Genomic DNA, 18,932 nt, shown 5'->3' with positions numbered 1-18,932 from the left:
TTGTGTTGCGGCCACTTTGTGGTGATTGGGCAATGGGTAAGCAGCGCCTCAGGATGATTGGACCAAATGAAAGCGGGTCTGACATTTTGTTTCTAGTGTTTTCATTTTGTGGCGTTCATTCAACAACCAGGACAAATGGACCGCATTCTCAAAAACAGTGACCAGCTAAGACATATTTTATAAATGATGTATGACGTATCACACGTTTTTATTCATATTAAGCATTCCATGTATACAACTGCGTATATATTTTTTTTAATGTCTGGACTGAAATTTGTTGGGTAGCTTAATTTATCAAGACGCCACTGCAGTTGATTAATATCCGACTATACATATCAAACATTTTCCCAAAGTTTATGGAAAACAACTTATGACCGCGTGGTGTGAAACAAACATTCATTAGAAGTAAATCTTGGAGTAGTATGGGACATATCAGAAGTAAATCTTGAAGTAGTATGAATGGGACATATCACCTAAAAAATGTCAAGAGAAACATGAATGGCTCAACATAATTTATTTTCATTTTATGTTAAAATGTACAGAGTTCTTTGAAAGTACTTGCTAAGAAAGGGTGGGAGCGGATAAATGGAAATACATACAGGGACAGAGAAGAGAGTTGAGGCCGCTGAGTACAGCACAACACTGCACTCAGCCAAACTCTTATTTATTTTTGCACTCTCTCTTAGCATACAACGAAACATGTACAATTCCAAAGGATACAAAAAGGGAAGCGATATAAACAGACAGAAATATACGGAGCTCATTTTTACATGCCTCTTTAATGTAAGGAAGTCATCCTATACAACACACGTTAAAAAAAAATGCCAAGTGACCTTTAGATATTTGTCCTTTTGTTTAAAATAGCATTAATATACTACACAAAGATAGAAAAACTCTAGAGATGAGATGGAATGGAAAGGTTAAAGGCATCTTAGTCACTAAAAGTGAGTAGAACTTTTTTTTTTAATCATTATTTTTAATTTCAATAGTAAGTACTACCCAAGAGGTGAGTGAAAAATATGTGGTGTTCTTGTATTGAAACATAAGTGAGAAAAAAATGACAGTACCAATATCAATGTCAGAATTTCTCTTTATATTATAGAAAAAAACGTGTTCTCTACACAGGTTCTTTTTAGTCAAAAAGAGTCAGCTTAGGTCATAATAGAAAGCTGCCCAGTCTGATAAAATTCAGAAAGAAAACAAAGTTCAGAACAGAACAATAGACACAAAAAAAGTATGCAATGTCAGGTCTGTAAGAAAACGAAAACGCCTCTTTTGACTTTGAATACTGGTACATGGAGCAACAAGGTGAACCGTTCCACCTTCGCCATTTAAACGCCATAACCAACAAAGCTGACCCTGCTTTCATACGAGTGTGCCTCTGTGTGGGCCAAGCCATGCACTACACCAGGCCTTTAGGTACACCCTTTTTAAGGGCTAAAACTGTCTACCGCAGTATCGCTAGCAAACACAGACGTTGAGAGAAAATAAAATGCATATATAAAAAAATACAAGTTTAACAGAATACACATTTTATAAGCAGACACCTCGACCTCTTTGGGTCTTAACACTTTAGGGGAAAGTCAGCTAATTGTTAACCAAATTTCCTTAAAGCAGCTCAATGGAAATCTCGCTGTTTGTTCTGAAGTCTTTAACCGCAAAAAATAATAATAATAAAAAATTGACAATGCACATCGACTGTCAGTGGAGTGTGGACAAGAATAGCTGAAGGTGGTACATTCCTGTGCTAGTGCGCTTATGCAAGAACTAGCCAGTATGCGTCTATGCATGTGTTGCTTGATAATGGGAGGTATCACGATATTTACATCTTAACTTGTCAAAATGGCAGAAAACTGGAACATAATGCTACTACTGGATATTTAAAAAACAAAACAAACAAAAAAAACCTAACAAACAAAAAAAAAGACATTGTTGTCTCATCTGTGTCTTTGCAGTGTTTTTGGTATGATGTCATCCACCCAGGAAGACAGAAAAATGAATAAACATCTCGAACACAGGCGGTCCCCGCTGGCCATGGAGATGTTGGGGTCTTTGTGGAGACCCAAGAGTGGCGGGGCCACCATTTCAGAATGCCACAAATATAAAGACTGAAGCATATTAAGAGGCCAGACTGCACACAGATATTCCAAAACAAACAACAAAAATAAAGTTCAGTTTATGTTTAACAAAACAAGAATCCACCTACTTTGTCTCTTTTTTTTAAGGTAAGGCTTCCTATGTCAAAAGATTGTGTGCATGGTTGAATATAATCAGACAACTGTCTTTTGCATTTGCAATCCGACAAAGCAAGATCAGAATTAATCCTGTATTGTCCTTTTCTGTGCATCTTCCTTGCCATCCTTTCCCCTGTTGCTCTTCAAGGGGAAGAGTAGACATTTGGGCCAGTTTGCAGGGTCTGCGTAGGCCTGGCCTGGGTCCATGTACAAACCCTGCCTATCTTATGAGAAATGGACAAAATGATTACACAGAAAAACAGGAAACTCCTGGTTTCCATTCACTTGCACTCTGGGCGCCTTCCACAGCACTGTAGAGTGTGAACATGACTGATGCACATTTAAGGTACAGCAAGAATCAGCCTTGGACCCATGTCTTCATCTGCTCATGTAGGGCGACTGTTTCGGGACACCAGCATAGCTATGATGGGAGGGGCCTGTGTACATCATGTTGCCATGGTGATTTGGCTGCATAGGCTGCTGGGGGTAACCCTGCCCTCCCATCATTCCCATTTGCATTTGCATGGGATACTGTGCTGGCTGATTCATGTAAGGAGGATTACCGTGGTAACCACTGTTCATCATTGGTTGGGTCATTCGGTAGCCAGCTGACATGGGATTGAGCGGTGTCATGTTCATGGAATTGTATGGTGCCGGCGTTGGCATGAGGTTTGGCATCATGCCGCGTTGAACAGCCAAGGTGCGAGGTGTGCCTTGCATGGCCACAGCTCCGGAGCTGCGTCCGTAGAGCTGCTGCTGGTGCGGGGCCGGGGCCAGCTGCTGAGTGGCTTTGGACCGTATGGAAATATGGCCTTTGACAGTTGCCATTTGGCCCTGCAGTCGCTGTGTGTGGGGTGGGGGGCCCAGACTGATGTTGGTGGTGGGCATGTTGCATTGCAGCTGCAAGGAGCCCAAGTTCATGGAGCCAGAGCTCAGGTTAGGGGGTGGGGTCATTGTGGGCTGGCCCTGGGAGAGGGGTGCGTGGGCAGAGGGCGCAAGCCCTGGGTTAGAGAGTGAAACACTGGTGGCGTAAGAGGTGACGGAGGCTGAGTGAGAGTAGGGCATGGCATGTGGATCCATAATGGTGTTTGTGAGCTGCTGGAGTTTGGCCAGACTGAAGGTTGCAGACGGTTGGGGGTACCCGCCTGTGCCAAAGTCCTGACCCATACGCTCATACAGGGTACGGCCACCTCCCCCGCCCCCACTCTCAGGAATCTCCATAATCATGGGAGTGGAGCCAAAGCCATTTCCCATGCTACACTGGGAGAGGGGCTGCTGCTGTTGCTGCTGCTGAGGAGGGGGGGCTGTGGGTGGAGGCTGAGAGTTGGGAGTCTGCTGCTGCTGCTGGGGAGGCTGCTGCGGAACCTTCTTCTGGGATGACTGTGGCTGTTGCTGATTGGTGCTGGGAGGCCTCTCAATCACACCACAGCTCTGGGGAGACTTAATGCCACAGCTAGGTGTGTTAGATGGATGAGGAGGAGGTGGGGGTTGGGGAACAGAATTGCCAACATTACTGGCTCCGGGACCACTGTTGGGGCCGGGTCCAGTTTGCTGGATGAGGCTGCAGCTTCCTAACCCGTGTTGAGTTCCTCCATTCCCTGTGGAAGATGTTAGACTGGGCGTTGGCACGAAGGAGCAGCTGTTGGACTGTGAGGAGGATGGGGTGGCCGAGCTGGACGAAGAGGCGGCGGTTGATGAAGCTGAAGAAGCACCTGCCACAGACATTCCACCTCCATTACCCCCGTTTCCCGTTCCATTGCTTCCTCCACCCATGGTCGAGTCATAGCTGCTGGGGTTATCATAGTTCTCCGTCGTGCTTTCGATACTGCCCAGGTCACTGAAGCCACTGTCAACCACCTGCTGCGAGTGGTCTGACACAGATGGGACATCCATCATAGGAGACGTCTCCATGTTCTGCTGGGATGGTGCAGACAGAGAACTGGGATGTTCTGGGGTGATCTGTGTGTACCCACCTCCACTTCCACCACCAGCTCCAGTGGGGCCAGGAGTCCCACCCCTTTGCCCTGCTGCTGTTGTGTCCACGATGGCCGAGGGCAACCCTGGACTGTTCACCGAACGAACAGACTGACTGGGCAGTGGGGGCATTGGAGGATTAGGCAAGGGGCTGCTATGTTGGGAGGCCCCGCAGTCCTCGACCAATGCCAGGGCCTCCTCCTCAGCATCCCCAGCGTGGCTGTAACTTTGTAGTGTCCGACAGGCTGCAAGTGTCTCTTCACAATCCTGGTAAGCCCCGTGGTGAGGCTCAGTCTCGTCATCTTGGGCTTCCCCTTGTGTAAGAGACTGCACTGCCTGGACCGTCTCCAAGTCGAGTTCATTGGAGTGGTGATGCGGATGATGTGAGTGATGATGACCCAGCTCCTCTTTGAAGTCAGAGTGCTGGTGAGGGTGGGAGTGGGTGTGTTGGGGTTCAATCAACAGTGCGACATCTTTGTCGTCGGTCTGCAAAGGTTGCAGCTGCATGGGCTCCGAGGGAACAGACATGGCCGTAACAGTTTCCACAGCCGCGGCGGCCGCAGCAGACTCCTCCTGCTCTCTGCGCCGCCTGTCCTCCTGCTGTGGATCAGCGGAGGAGGGCCGGCACTTTGACTCCTGCGCCTGCTCTTCAGGCTCCTCCTCCTCCTCTTCTTCCTCCTCCTGTTTGCTGACATAGTCGCGGGCCACGCTGTTCTCCATGTCTAAAAAAGCCTCTCCGCCTTGTGGTTCTTCTTTGACTGGAGGGGAGCTTGCGTGGGAAGCAGGCTCTTCCTCCTCATCGTCATCCTCCTCCTCGTCAGACTCCTGACTTTTTCGTTTCTTACTGATGTTGCTGCTGCTGCTGCTCTTCTCCTCTAAGTGTCCATCACCTTCATCGTCTGCATCATGGTCCTCACTTCGCCGGCTTCCTGAACCTGGCGTAGCTGCTGCTCGCCTCGACAAATTTAGATTACAATGGCCCTGGCTCTCAAACTCCTCTTCTTCCCTTTCGTCTTCCTCATCATTTTCTTCTCTTTCGCCAATATCAACATCCTGAAGGCGGAAATGTGGGGCCCGGGGCGCTGGGTTGGATGAGGAAGAGGAAGCAGACAAAATGGGGCGGGAGAGTGGACGGCTGGATTTGGTCTCCTCCCAAGTTCTCGCCGTTTCCTCATCATCCTCTTCCTCTTCCTCATCTTCCTCTTCTGCATCCTCTGGTTCAGAGTTGAGAGGTGGTCTTGGAGCAGGTGGGGGTGGTTGACGGAGGTTAGGGTTCCTGGGTGGTCTTCCTCTCCTTTTTGGTACCTTCTGCTCCACAGGAATGGGGAGATAATAATCATCGTCAGAGTATTTTTCTTTGCTATCCAAGATGGCTCTTGAAACACGCTTGCTGTTTCGATCTGTTGAAAGCGGCTGAGGATCATTGTCCAACTGCTGCCCCAACAGTCTTTGCCTCTCTGCTTCCTCTTGGGCACGCTGGAGATACCAGCTGCGAGGCTTCCGCCCGGGCTTCATCTTGATTTTGGGAGGCGCAGGAGCGCCGCTTGCTTGGCTTTCTGCAGCAGCTCGCTGGTTGGCTCCACTTCCGGGTGGTCTTCCAGGTCCCCGTTTCTTCCAGTGCAGTGGTTTACGGCTCTTTCCTTTCGGCCAGCCTTTTTTCTTCTTGACCGGGACCTCTGGATTGGCAGCTTGATTTGCAGAGGGACCCGATGGCAATGCAGCCATAGGGTTCAGCATGGCGGTTAGCTCTAAAATGAGATAAAAATAAATACATAAATAAATAAACAAACCAACAGGTGTGACATAAAGCAATCTAGACACCCCTGTATAAACACAGTTATCGGAGAGTCAACAAGGTCCATTCCACCCACCATCGTCCTCTGAATCGGAGAGGTTGCAGTGCCGGCCCCTTTTGGGAGCAGGGTCTGACAACCTAAGTGCAGAGCGGGCAGGAGGGTAGCGGCGCAAAGGGTGACCCAGGGTTGTCTCCTCCTCCAACCTCGGCATGGGCCTCTCTGAGTCAGAGTCGACAAAGGGTTCGTCCAAAACTTCTGTGGTCTCAGAAATGGTCTCCGTCACCACACTGCTGTGCGGGTGGCTGCGCTGACGAAAACGACGCTTCCTCAACGGCTTCTGGGAAAAGCAGATAATAAATTGAGCTTAAATTTTTACAAGTTTGTTGCTTTTTTTATATAGAATTTTACTTAAAACATTTTTAAATGCTATTATTGTCACAATTATCACTCAAAATAAATGAGTATTTTCTTTGTACCTTGCATTTGAGCCCCATGGCTGGCTTTGTGAGTATGGGTGGGGAGCAAGCCCTGCTTTCTTCATCCTCATCATCATCATCGTCGTCGTCATCGTCATCCTCTTCTTCACTACTATCACTGAAGCAACTCTTCCTGATGGGAAGAGAATCATTTAGCCTGGAAACCCCGGGAAGCTGTGCCAGGCCCTCACTCGGGTCCTCCAGTTGTCTTTGTTTGGGGCCTCTCTTTTTCCTGGGAGGGCGCCCTCTTCGGGTGGGAGTTATGGTGGGGTGCCGGGCCATGTCGACTGTGTGAAAGCTTGTGGACTCCACTTTCCTCTCTAGTGAGAATAGGGAGGGGGTGCTGGTCGCAGAGCCAATTTTACCTCCATCTGTCCTTTCATCTTCTTCCCCCTCCTCATCCATTGGGCGGACCTTAGGTGACCGGCCAACTCGTTGGCCATCTTTAACTCCTTTACCCCAAGGCCAGTTTTTGGGTGGGCGACCCCGGGGTCTGCGTTCGCCATTTGCTGGCAGAGGTGGACGTGCTGGCTGTGGGGCAGGTGGACAACGGACGGGAGGGGATGTTGGGGAACTTTGGCTGACAGGAAAGCCTAGGAATCCCTTTCTTTCTTCTTCCTCCTCCTCCTCCTCTTCTTCTTCTTCTTCCTGCTTCTTTGCCTGACGCATGTGCCAAGACATGGATGGTAGCTTGTGAATTGGCTTGATCTATTTTGAAACAAGAAGCAACATATATCAAGGTTGGTTCTCTAAGAATGCATGGCAATTGTGTGATAATCTGTTAAATGCTTCTTACCTCCTTGCGGTCATCCACCGTTGGTTCTTGATCGTCCTCTTCATCTTCATCCTCATCAGCATCAGAAACCACGGTATTAGTTACAATTACAGGAGTCCAGCGGAGACACTCTGGGTCAACCTCGAGCTGTCGTGGTCTGGTCTTGAGACGAGCCATGTGGTTATCTATCAGCTTCTCTCGTCGCACCAGGACCATCCTGACAAGGCATACGTCATTACTAGGGGTGTTAAAAAAAATCGATTCGGCGATATATCACGATACTACATCGCGCGATTCTCGAATCGATTCAATAATCGGCAGAATGGATTTTTTTTTTTTTTTTTTTTTTTAGGATTCACACCTTGAGCATGGAAGAATGTTATATGAACGGAACATTAAGCCTTAATATTTTATTTTAATGCTGTTCAAACATGAAACAGATTACAACCTCTATAAGACTGAAATTTCAGATAAATAAATAATACATTTTCATATAAATCTTACACTCTACAAGCTTACTGATTAGTATTTTCTAAATTTGAATGAAAAAAAATCGCAACAATCGACTTGTAAATTCGTATCGGGATTAATCGGTATCGAATCGAATCGTGACCTGTGAATCGTGATACGAATCGAATCGTCAGGTACTAGGCAATTCACACCCCTAGTCATTACAGTCCTGCACTCATGTTCATTATAAAGTAAATGACAGTCCAGTAAAGGGGGTGGAATGGTTTTGAAAACTGCTAAAAACTCACAATTTTGGAAAAAATAAAATAAAATAAAAAATAAATAAATAAATAAATAAAAAAAAGAGTATTTGTGGACTAATCTGATGAGGCAACTACATGCAGTGTGACAGATTCTGTGCTCTAACCTGTCTCCTCGTTGCTCAAGCATGTTGAGGCTGTGCAGGGTTGTGGTGATATCTTGGGGGCAAATCCCGGTCAGTTTGCTGAGATGTCTTATTGTGATCTGCCGTTCACGGATCCGATGGAGGCACTCTAGAACCTCACTCCGCCAATAGGCCATGTAGGACAGCCGACCGAGGTCTGAGAGAGGCTTTTCTGGTGATCCAGGCTGGCCCTCACGTTTAGATAGTAAGTAGCCTGTAAGGAGGCAACACGTGTTAAAATACATGGTGAATTAGACATAGTAGCTAGTAGGGATGGAACGATAACAACAATATAGTGATAATGCGATGTTGAAACTGCCGCAATATTGCCGTCGTCATGTCACAATATTAAAAGCAGCACCTCTGTTAAAAAAAATGTCAAGTTGATTTCCATTTGTGCAGTTCTAACACCATCTGGTGGCTAGTTTTTCGTACAGTTTAATTTTCATAAGGAATGTTTTGGCCCTTTTATGTTTAAAATCGACACTAATGGTCAGATGAAGGGGAATGTATTATGCTTGTGAACTGAGGCAATATGAGGGAGGAACTCAATGTGAGCGTGCATTATCAAGTGCCTCAATATTAAGTTTTATTAGAGATTGAAGGTTGTTTATTATTGTTATTGTTTAGTTTCTCTGTCAGTTGTTTGTGCTGTTTATGTGCAACAAAAAGAGATTATTACTGAAATCAATGAGGAAGCGTCCATAGCCTTTTCGCTGGTACTGTGGAAGAATCATGATGCATGATACGTTGTACTTCTGTTGGCAGTGTTTCTCCTGTAAAGACAGACGTATTCCATCATGAGAGAATAATAATGGTCACTTCAAGGTGCAAGCCTCAGTGCAAACAACTGGCTTTGATGTTAAATGTGTAAACTCACTAAATGCTCTTTTGGCAGAGTACTGTCATTTCAATAGTTGCAACTGCTACAAACAACTCACTGGCAAGTGGGGTTTCAAAAGCACAGTGAATGTTGATAGTATTGTAGTTTTACCTTAGAAAAGTAGCCGACCAGGTGGCAACCTTTGCTGTCATTCTGTGTGAGAACATAGAAAAGGAAGGGCTCCACATCATAGTAGAGGGTCTTGTGGTCCAGGAAAAGCTTGGCCAACAGGCACAGATTCTGGCAGTAGATTGTGCTCACATTTCCATCGACCTTTCAAAATGATTAATGAGAGAACAGATTTGAGCGTAACAAAATAGAAGACTTCCTCCTTGATGCCTGTTCACCCTCTTGAACAATATTCTCGGGTAAAGTCCCACATTGTTTTTGACAGTAGTAAAGAACAAGTCAAGGGAGGCGTCGGCATTAGGAAATAACTTCAACAAGTGTCTCATAGGAGATTGTGCAATACAAAGGGACAGGATGAATGGCACACAACTGTCACATCAGGGTGACAGTATTGTGCTTCAGTGTGAATGAAATGGTGGATGTAGTTAGAAGCAGCATAACATAATTTAGTTGATAACTTACGAAATCCTAATACGTACACATGGTAAAGGAACATAACATTGGTATTGTTTTATTAATCAATGTTACTAAAAGCTAATCAAATGTACATTAACTGGAACATGGTGTCAAGATGAATTTTGATTTAATTACGTAACCATAAAAGCAGCTGTGACATTTTCTGTTGCACTAATGCCTTTGTCTTGGTGCGAGTGATATAGCTGGGATGGTTTAAAGATTGATTAATCAGTCAAGAGTTAATTGCTCCTCATTTGGAATCGACTTGGGACTACAATTAATTACGTGTAGCAAGACTGGGAGGGAGAGGAGAGAAATAGAGAGACCTAATAACAATGATAGTGATGTACTGCTCTATAGCAGTGTCATCCCTCATCCTTCATCATGCTGACTGTCCATTAATTCCACTGGTGATATTCGGACTTCTATCAGTGTTAGTGTGTACCTCAAACACAGAGACGTCGTCTTTCCTGTAAATCTCATTAGCCGGAGGATGGAACCAGTTGCATTTCTTCATGTGCTGGTAGAGAATGCTACGGCTCTTCATGTAGCGCAAGCAGAATTCGCACAAGTAAAGTTTGGGTAGTCTAAAAAAAAAAAAAGAAATGTAAGGTATAATTTGGTCAAAAAGGTCCATGTATTTTTTTTTTTTGTTCTTACAGCAATATTTTGCAAGCATCAGAAAAGCAATTTTTATTGCAATCTTGCCGAAAAATAACTACAGCATTTCAAAAATTAATTGGCAGAGCTCATGGGGAAAAAAAGTAAACATTACATTGTTCAATAGGTACTTGTGGTTTTATTAATTAACATAAGAAGGCTCCTTAAAAATTAACAGTAAGAGGCTGGAGGGTAGTCATACACACAAAACTGAGGTGGCTAGTGCAAAAAAAAAAAAAACACGTTAAAAAAACAACACAAAACTTGAGGGTGCTGCAAATACATATAAATATTATTCACACCTGCTGTACTCCTGTGGGTAGGGAGAAGAGTACCAGGTTTGGATGTCAAACTTTCCAAATTCAATGACTGATGGACATCGCATCTGAGGGTCTGGTGGACCTGTAACCCCAACTTTCTGTGAGGGGTGACCAAGGTAGGGCAAAGAAGTGAAGAAAAGGGGAAAGGTTACATCCTGCACTGCAAGTAGCGTGAAGACACTGCTGTGTATCCACAAAATGCTAAAAATGAAAACAGGAGCACTAACAAACTGCTCAGCAACTTTGAATTTGAAGCCAATGAGAAGACAAAAGTCATTCCTTTATTGATGCTGGACATGTCAAACCGCATTACACACTTGGGCAATGCCAAGTCACCGACATTACTCTAACTATTAGAAAAGTTTTCTTATTCTTTAAATCCTTCATCTTTCTATCATCACCAAAAAAAAAACAAAAAAAAAATCAGCTCCAACAGCTCACAGCAAGGTTGTTATAGTTAACGAAAACTAACAAAACAAACTCAAACAAAAAGTAAAAAGATTTTTTTGTGAATAAAATACAATACAAAGGAAAATGCTTTTAAGAAAATGAAAACTAAATGAAACTACTACGACTGACTTGACTTTACTTTCATTTATAAAACAATAATTATCTGGTTCTTTTCAAGTTATATAAGGTAAATACTAAGGTTTGAAATCACTGAATAATAATGAATTCCATATCAACTAAAATTATTTTTTCCATAATTGCCTAGCTAACTGACTCTTGACGACTCTCTTGATTTCAGGCGTTACTCCAGAAAGAACACATTGTACATGAGTGTATCCCCCTATTGAGGGTCCCATCATATGCTTTGTCTCGTCTCCCCTTTTCCCATCTCTGGGAATCATTCTGCATGTATATTTTGGCTCATCAATTGCATACCTGTAATGCAAGCTCCTGGATGTGCCTGAATAGCTCAATGTCTTTTTCTGTTAGATTTTCATGTCCAGGCAGTCTGTCGTCCTCATCGCGCCAGTCGCTGCCTTCTTGATTGTCTGAAGGTGGCAAAAACAAAGTATATAAACCATGTGCAAAGTTAAAAACTCTAAAAGAGACACACAAACCAGTCACTGAGCTTCTTTAAGCCTTAAGAAAATATTATGTATTATGAAAGACATGGGAATGTTGTTATGGTTTACACGAGTCATGCCCTTTGTAAGATCCCATGTAGATTAGAAAAGAAACTAAAATAACTATAAATAAGAACTGGATTGTGTACTGTGTGTGTTTAAATAAAATATATTAACCTTGTAAAATGAACAAAAAACTCTCCAAATGTATCCGCCTTTAAATTTATACCGATTTTTAGAGGTTTTTCATTTGTTATGCTGACAAAAACAGATGCGGCGCCCCCTAGACACGACCAGAGGTTCATGAAAATTACTCGTCACTTCCAATTAATTGCATTGATTTACTTTGCAATCGTAAGGAAGGGCGACACTGAATTGACTGGTTAGCATGTCCGCCTTACAGTTCAGAGGTCCCGGGTTCGAGACCAGGCTCTGGGCCTTCGGCATGGAGTTTGTCAATTTTATTTGATGAATCAAATTGAGAGTTTGTTTTTGTTTTTATTTGGAACTTAAATCCTCATTTGCACAGACTTTTTCTGCCTTCTGTCAGAAGTTAACAAAAGATCTTTAAAATTATCTGCCATTGGTTTAATAGAAATTTCATGTATAAAATGGACGAGTGGTGTCGGTGTACTATGTCAATCTGGAGGAAAAAAAAAAGTGGTATCAAATATTGTCACTTTTAAAGCTCCCCCCCCAACTATAAACTATGAATGCTCATAAAAAAAAATATATAATAAACAAACAACAGCCGACAATTCATGTGAACCAAATAGTCAACATACCCGCCCTGTCATCTCCATCTCCCTTGCGATTGGCTTTCTTTCTGATGCGACACTGCTCCGAGTAGTCCACCACTTCTTGACGTGCTTTGCGACCCTCGGGCGATGGTGTGAAAAATTTTGTGAGTGCATCGATTAATCCCTTGGTCTTGTTGTTGAAGCGAAGGCTGCTCTGTGTCAGGTCGTCACCGTCCCGCATCGAGAAAAGTAGTCGGTCATCACCAGGGTAACCTTCGCAAGAGGAGCTGGATGAGGAATTAGCCGAGGACGAGCGCTTCCGCCGAGCACGGCCGCCCAGTTTCTTGAAGGGTCGTCCCGGCCTGGGGAGACATTGAAGAGTCGAGTTAGAATTTTTCATAATGTGGTCATAAAATCCTGTCTGTGAAGTTCCCCGTCAGTGTATAGCAAATTAAAAACGGTATGACTTAAAAATGGTTGCTCTTCAGAAGGTGACGGTATTTCCGTACCTGTTCCTGGGACGCCCAAGTGGTGCATTATAGCGTCGTTTGATTTGTGCTGCCTTTTCATGTAGAAGATTCTTTCCCTTTTTCCTTGGTTGGCAGATTTGACAAATCCACATGCCTGGGTCAAAAACAAGAAAGGAAAGCAGGTATATATTTGACTTGTTTACACTTCAATTGAGAAAGTGAAAGAGGCAGAGGAACACATGGAACATGATTACTATGTTCTAGATTTAATGTGGATGTAATCTAGAAATGCAAGTCTCACCTACTCTTTGAGGCAGATTAGATGAATGATTGACTTTATGGGAGGCTGTAAAGATGCAATAAAGCCACAGGTACAAAGTTAAAGAGGCAGTTCTGTTTATTTACCTTTTGGCATCCGCGTGAGGGGAGGATCACAGCACTCCATGTGGAAGCCCCGGTCACATGAATCACAAAATAACATATTGTCCTGCACACAGACACACAAACATGTATTGATGACTCATATTCATATATTATGTAGGGAGCAGAGCCTGATTAAACCCACAACAGTAATTAGTTATGTTTTTTTTCCTTCCAAATTCACAGCAACAAATGATCGTCCATGCTACAATTGTACAAATGTGTATCCACCTGTTGCCATTCATAGGACAGATTAAAAGCTTTGAATAAGGGCTGGGCGGTAGCACATGTTGATGACATCATCCCATAGCACATGCTGATGACGTCATTATATGGCACATGTTGATGATGTCATCACATCTGCGTCCAGGCTTTGTGCACGGCTCGCAATCAGCGTAACAATGGAGTCAAGCACCGATTGCTGACTTTTAATTATGATTTGAGATGTGCACACTAAATGTTGTTAAAGGTAAATTTATTCTTTCATTGTTTTTGTTTTGTTTTTTTATGATTTATGACCCAGATTTCAATGCCAAAATGTAACTTTGTAAGTACAATGATAGGAGATCATGATGATTTCAGTATTTAGCTATTTACAATGGGAGGTAAAGGTACATAATTTTAAATTTCTTCAAACTTCAGACTAAAGTGGTCATAAAATGTGGTCTACAAGAACAAACAAGTGTTCCTGAAGGGCACAGTTAATGATATAATGATAAATTCAACTTTTTTTTGTTTTCTTCCATTCACCCACCTCTGAGCATTCCAACTCATTCTTGTTCTGGAAGCAGCAGCCCCTCCTAACCCAAGAAACCAACTGGTCGTGTGTGACATACATGAGTGAGGACGCATCCTCGTACCTCCACTGCAGACTAAACACACGCCCACTTTTTCCCCAACAGCTTCGCCGCATGCCTTTGTTTACGCAGCCATGCTCGCAGAATAGTGATAAGTTTATCAGTCAACATTCCTTCAAAGTGAATTCCCATCGCACTTTGATGAAGAGGGCATAATGAGATACATGTGCAAGCGGTGAGCTTTTGGACGACGTCATAAACGGGGCGCAGCAGCCACACAGGTAATATGCTGACATTCGTGCCTTAGTCGCTTTTATTTTGAAGTTGTTCTTGGCAGCTTGTCGTGACGTGACCGCTGACTTGACACGTTGCTTGAATCACTCTGGTTGCGGGTGTTTGCAAAGTTTTGCCAACAATGTCAACAACACAAGATCGCCCAGAAATCAAGTTCAATCGCTAATTAAAGGTGCATTGTGGCGTTTAAAATGTCAAAGATTTATGCCCAGATGAGTACAAAGAGAGCCTTAACTTTTTAACTGCGACCACGCCTATCAGCCGGTACCTTCCTTTAGTGTGGAGTGCTCGGGGGAGCTGTAGAGTGACGTCATGCTCAGCACCACGGATATGTAGTGTTGTGTTGTGTTAGCTAGCGTACGACATAATTGGGATAGAAACTGAGGCCGGCTTCGAGTGCAGCACAAACTCCAGCTCAGACTCCAAGAAAACTGAAAAACAAAGAGCTTATATCGAGCGCATGTAACTGTGCATGCTTACCATGCATGAGCTTGCGACAAAAGGCTGCAGTTGTGTTTTTTTTTCATGTACTTTTTTTTTTTTTTTTTTTTTTTTAAAGACAGCAATAGCTTCAAATTGTAAATAGGAAGGTTCACTTAATTTTTCTTCCATATCCTGTGAATGTCTACATATTATTTATTTAAAAAAAAAATGCTTGTGTAATGTAAATTAATGCAGACTGTTTAATCTTGTGATTCAGATGACGATCAGATTACAATTTATGACAAATTACGCAGAAAATAGAAACTTAGGAAATTCCAAACAATTCACATACTTGTGCATCCCACTGTAAGCCTTTTGTTACACTGGCAGTGGAAATAGTTATAAACCTGCACCTCTGGTTCATTATATAATTGCACTGGATATTTTTGATTTAACAAATAACAGTTTCCGTTTGTTCATTCATTAAAATCTTTTCATTTCTTGTTGATATATCAAGCTATTGTGGAAGTGATAAAAAAAACAGAAAAAAACTTGAACATAAAAAGCGCTTGGTTGTGTCTTTTGAATTACAGTGATGTCTCACTTCATACATCTGAATACCAATGAAGGAGGACAAAAATAGCACAATCTCACAACTACAGCTACAGTATGTCTACCATCATCTCTATCTGGCTCTTGAGAACAAAGCCTTCACTGGCACTGTTCATCTGCCATTTTGCCATATTTGCTCATCCACTCACCGCATTCTTTCCTTGATCCTGACAGCTGCTGCAGGTTTTGCATTCGATGCACTGCCACCACAGTGCCTTGACTCTCACCGTGAGCTCTGGGGAGAACTTGAGACAGGACGGGTGGCCTGCAGAGAGGTAGAAGCGCAAGCACAAACACGTACATCATTGTCTTGTGGCTGCTGACTGACATTGGTAACCCACTTAAATCATTGTAAAAGGAGCAAAGGAGATGCATTTGGAATTTGGAACATTCCTCAAGTTGCTCACTAATTCCAACTTGCTCGTACGGCGTTCAAACAGCTGACATGGTGTCAGACCTTCGCTTTGGTTTTGCTTGATGAGCAGCCAGTGAGAAACCTGCTGCAGATGAAGCGGGGACACTCTCTCTCGACGATAATATTGTTTAGCAACAATAGTCAAGAGATTGATTACACTTTGGTTACACCGTGGAGGAAGTGAAAGTGTTAGCTTTCAATGTGCATCTCCACTTTAAACCAGGGGTCTCATACTTCCGGCCGGGGGGCCATTTGCAGGATGGTATTTTGCAACCCTCTACTAGACGTCAAAGCTAAATTTTAGTCCGACGCCCACCTTTATATCATGCCGTTGTTGCCATTTTTCAATTACTTATGGGCTACCATAGCTTGCTCATGACCATTTTTGGCAAAATATCATTCTGAAGTGACACGAAATGGATGGAAAAGACATCCAGTCCTAGTACACTCTTTTAGTGCCAGAGGTTTAGCTATTGATAGTGGTATTTTGTTATTTATTTTGACAAAACAATAAATTGACACTGTTGTCTCTCTCGCTCTCGCGCTCACTCACTCACACTTACCACTGTTGCCACAGTCTGCACAGGAGATGAGCTCCTCAGGCTTCTTATCACGATTCTGCTCCTTGGTCCCCAAACAGAAGCTGCAGATGGGGATGGGCTCTGCCACCGGCTAGAAGGGAAAGATGGAGAAAGTAAAGACCACAGGTAAATGTTACGGGGCCAATATACAGGTGAAAACAAAGGGATGAGCGCTGCTGTATGTTTTAAGAAACCCTGATGACTGCTCTGATAAATGAGCCAATAATTACTATATCCACTAATTGTTCGATAAAATAATATAGACATTTTTTTCCTGGACTCGATGAATTGTCATTTACAATGTGTGTTTGTTGTTTACGTACATCATCAACATTCAGTAACTTATTGCTTCGTTCTCTTTCCTGTCAACTTGTTTGCGGCTGTGGGAGGCGTGACTCATACACACCCACAACAGTGTCAAAGAGAGATAGAAGGAATACTCAAAGCAAAAGTTTTAGGCTGACTGTAGTTTTACAATTACAGAAAGTTGAAGCGCATACAAACAATTAGTTCCAAAGTCCAATGCCACAGTGGGAACGAACCACTATGCCGCATTTATGAAGAAAGTCTTAAGACAACGAGCCTCCAAGTCCATTTAAAGCCCAAACAACCCAACCACTTTTTTTAAGACGGTAACAAAAAACACGGCATGTAGGGCGATCCATTTGCCGACCGTTTGCAATTAACACCACGCCGATACTACTCACTTTATAGCCAAAGAGATTCAGCCATTCAACACTGCTGGGAAAACAACATTTAGGAAATGCTGCAGACCTTTGACAGGCAGTACAAATTGCCCAATTACATTTCTCAAACAGCCATTCCAGCTTTGTACACAGGTGAAAGAAGACATCCTGAAGGAGATTCTCATTTTAGCCTGCCGGTACACACATTCGTTTGTTATGTTAATATTTGTTTAAGTGTAATTCCACTTTCAATGCTGCTTGAACTCCTTTACGTATGTATGTGCTTGCTTGGCAGTAGAGGCTGGGGCAGCGATCAGGTCCTGGCAGGGAGGAGACAGAAGCAGGAGCTTGATTTATTGGGCTAATTTTCTTCAGGCTTGGGCACCTCCTTATTGCCTCCACTAACCCCACCTCTACTAAGCGAGCCAGCCCAGCACATGGTGAGAGAGGTATTGAGAATGGGTGTCAGGAAAAGGAGGTCACAATTAAAAGAGCGCTGTAAAGAGTAAGTGGCAAAAACAAGGGTAGATTAAATGTGCAAGGTAAAATGCTCAATTTGTAGTTGCAGAAGAAAACAACACAGAATTGTCCAAGTACTGTACTGATAACTACCTTTTTAAACAAATTGGTGTAATTTTATTAGCATAACAATTACGACAGTCTGACAGAAGCTTTTCAAAGTCAGGGGGGAAAAAGTGGGGTGAGCCAAAAGGAACACAAATTCCATAAGTAAGAAGAGGTAAGAGACCCACACCCGGGGGGGCAGCAATTAACCGGTTTTACGATTAACCGTGGTTTTTAAACGTCAGAATTATCTAACCGCAGCCGTTCAACAACACCGGTTATTTCCGCTCACAACAGCTCCTCTGTTACCACACGGTCCATTTAGTGAGGGCACAAAAACACAGGGCTCAGCTTTGAACACGCGGGGAGAGTTGCGTACCCGACGGCTGGGTTCCGAGGCGGCCTGGACCAGGTTGAGTGTACGCGGGGAAAGGGAAGGTCGAAGCAAGGCGGCGGCGGCGATGAGCGAGGAGGAGACACCGTGGGGAGCGAGCCGCGCGACGGTTGGGCCTCTCGGCCCAAGTCGCCGCCGTCGGGAACCAACGGCACACCGCTCATCGCTCCGTCGCCACCGAGCCTCCCCAACCCCGGGGCTCCGAGCGGGAAGCTCCCACAAGCCCCCCCCCCATTCACAGCCGCTTGCTGGATAGGCCATAGGCCGATACTTTTCAAGCCGTGGGGCAGCCATATTGGTACACCCAAGAAACGTATCTCGGCATTTGGCTGTAAAATGCCTATATGTGTAGCGGTAAACCGCACAAATCACCAGTGTCAAGGCTGTGGACGAACATTTCACCTGTGAGTATGATTGAAATGGAAAGAAATTGAAACATGAAAGATTATTTTTTTTTTTTAAATTAAAGAAAGAGGGTACATACCGTCCACTTTTTATACATAGTGTCCATGCCCTATTTTAAGAGCATACAAGCCTCTGCTGTATTTGTCTTAAAAGGCAACTATTTTTTTTTTTATTCATTTGCAGTTATTGTTGTTAAAAATATAAATTTTCAAAGAATGCTGATGTGATTTTTTTTTTTTTATGTCTAAGAAAAAGCGTAAAACCACATTTTTTTTCTCAGACTATAATCGTAATCCATCCATCCATCCATTTTTTTGACCGCTTATTCCTCACAAGGGTCGCGGGGGCTGCTGGCGCCTATCTCAGCTGGCTCTGGGCAGTAGGCGGGGGACACCCTGGACTGGTTGCCAACCAATCGCAGGGCACACAGAGACGAACAACCATCCACACTCACACGCAC

At 43.8% G+C, this 18,932-nt stretch overlaps 1 protein-coding gene across 3 annotated transcripts in view; it reads right to left on the bottom strand.

The window, feature by feature from the left end:
- Positions 1–499: 499 nt before the first annotated feature.
- The window catches only part of kat6a (K(lysine) acetyltransferase 6A), a 30,175-nt gene continuing 11,742 nt past the window's right edge, over positions 500–18,932 (bottom strand). For 2 of the 3 annotated variants that reach the window (XM_077521261.1, XM_077521262.1), the window contains exons 3-17: positions 16,406–16,514; positions 15,577–15,692; positions 13,287–13,368; positions 12,921–13,035; positions 12,457–12,773; positions 11,484–11,596; positions 10,581–10,696; positions 10,064–10,205; positions 9,145–9,306; positions 8,833–8,926; positions 8,133–8,364; positions 7,277–7,472; positions 6,481–7,188; positions 6,080–6,341; positions 500–5,956 (exon numbers count right to left, since the gene is read on the bottom strand). In XM_077521261.1, the coding sequence (XP_077377387.1) occupies positions 2,613–5,956; positions 6,080–6,341; positions 6,481–7,188; positions 7,277–7,472; positions 8,133–8,364; positions 8,833–8,926; positions 9,145–9,306; positions 10,064–10,205; positions 10,581–10,696; positions 11,484–11,596; positions 12,457–12,773; positions 12,921–13,035; positions 13,287–13,368; positions 15,577–15,692; positions 16,406–16,514 (6,108 nt within the window). In that variant the 3' untranslated portion in view covers positions 500–2,612. The remainder of the gene's footprint in view (positions 5,957–6,079; positions 6,342–6,480; positions 7,189–7,276; positions 7,473–8,132; positions 8,365–8,832; positions 8,927–9,144; positions 9,307–10,063; positions 10,206–10,580; positions 10,697–11,483; positions 11,597–12,456; positions 12,774–12,920; positions 13,036–13,286; positions 13,369–15,576; positions 15,693–16,405; positions 16,515–18,932) is intronic. The other variant, XM_077521263.1, reaches the window with a different exon arrangement.

The sequence above is a fragment of the Festucalex cinctus genome, chromosome 5, assembly GCF_051991245.1.
Source record: "Festucalex cinctus isolate MCC-2025b chromosome 5, RoL_Fcin_1.0, whole genome shotgun sequence".
NCBI classification, from domain to species: domain Eukaryota; kingdom Metazoa; phylum Chordata; class Actinopteri; order Syngnathiformes; family Syngnathidae; genus Festucalex; species Festucalex cinctus.
This window is presented reverse-complemented; position numbering and strand designations above follow the sequence as displayed.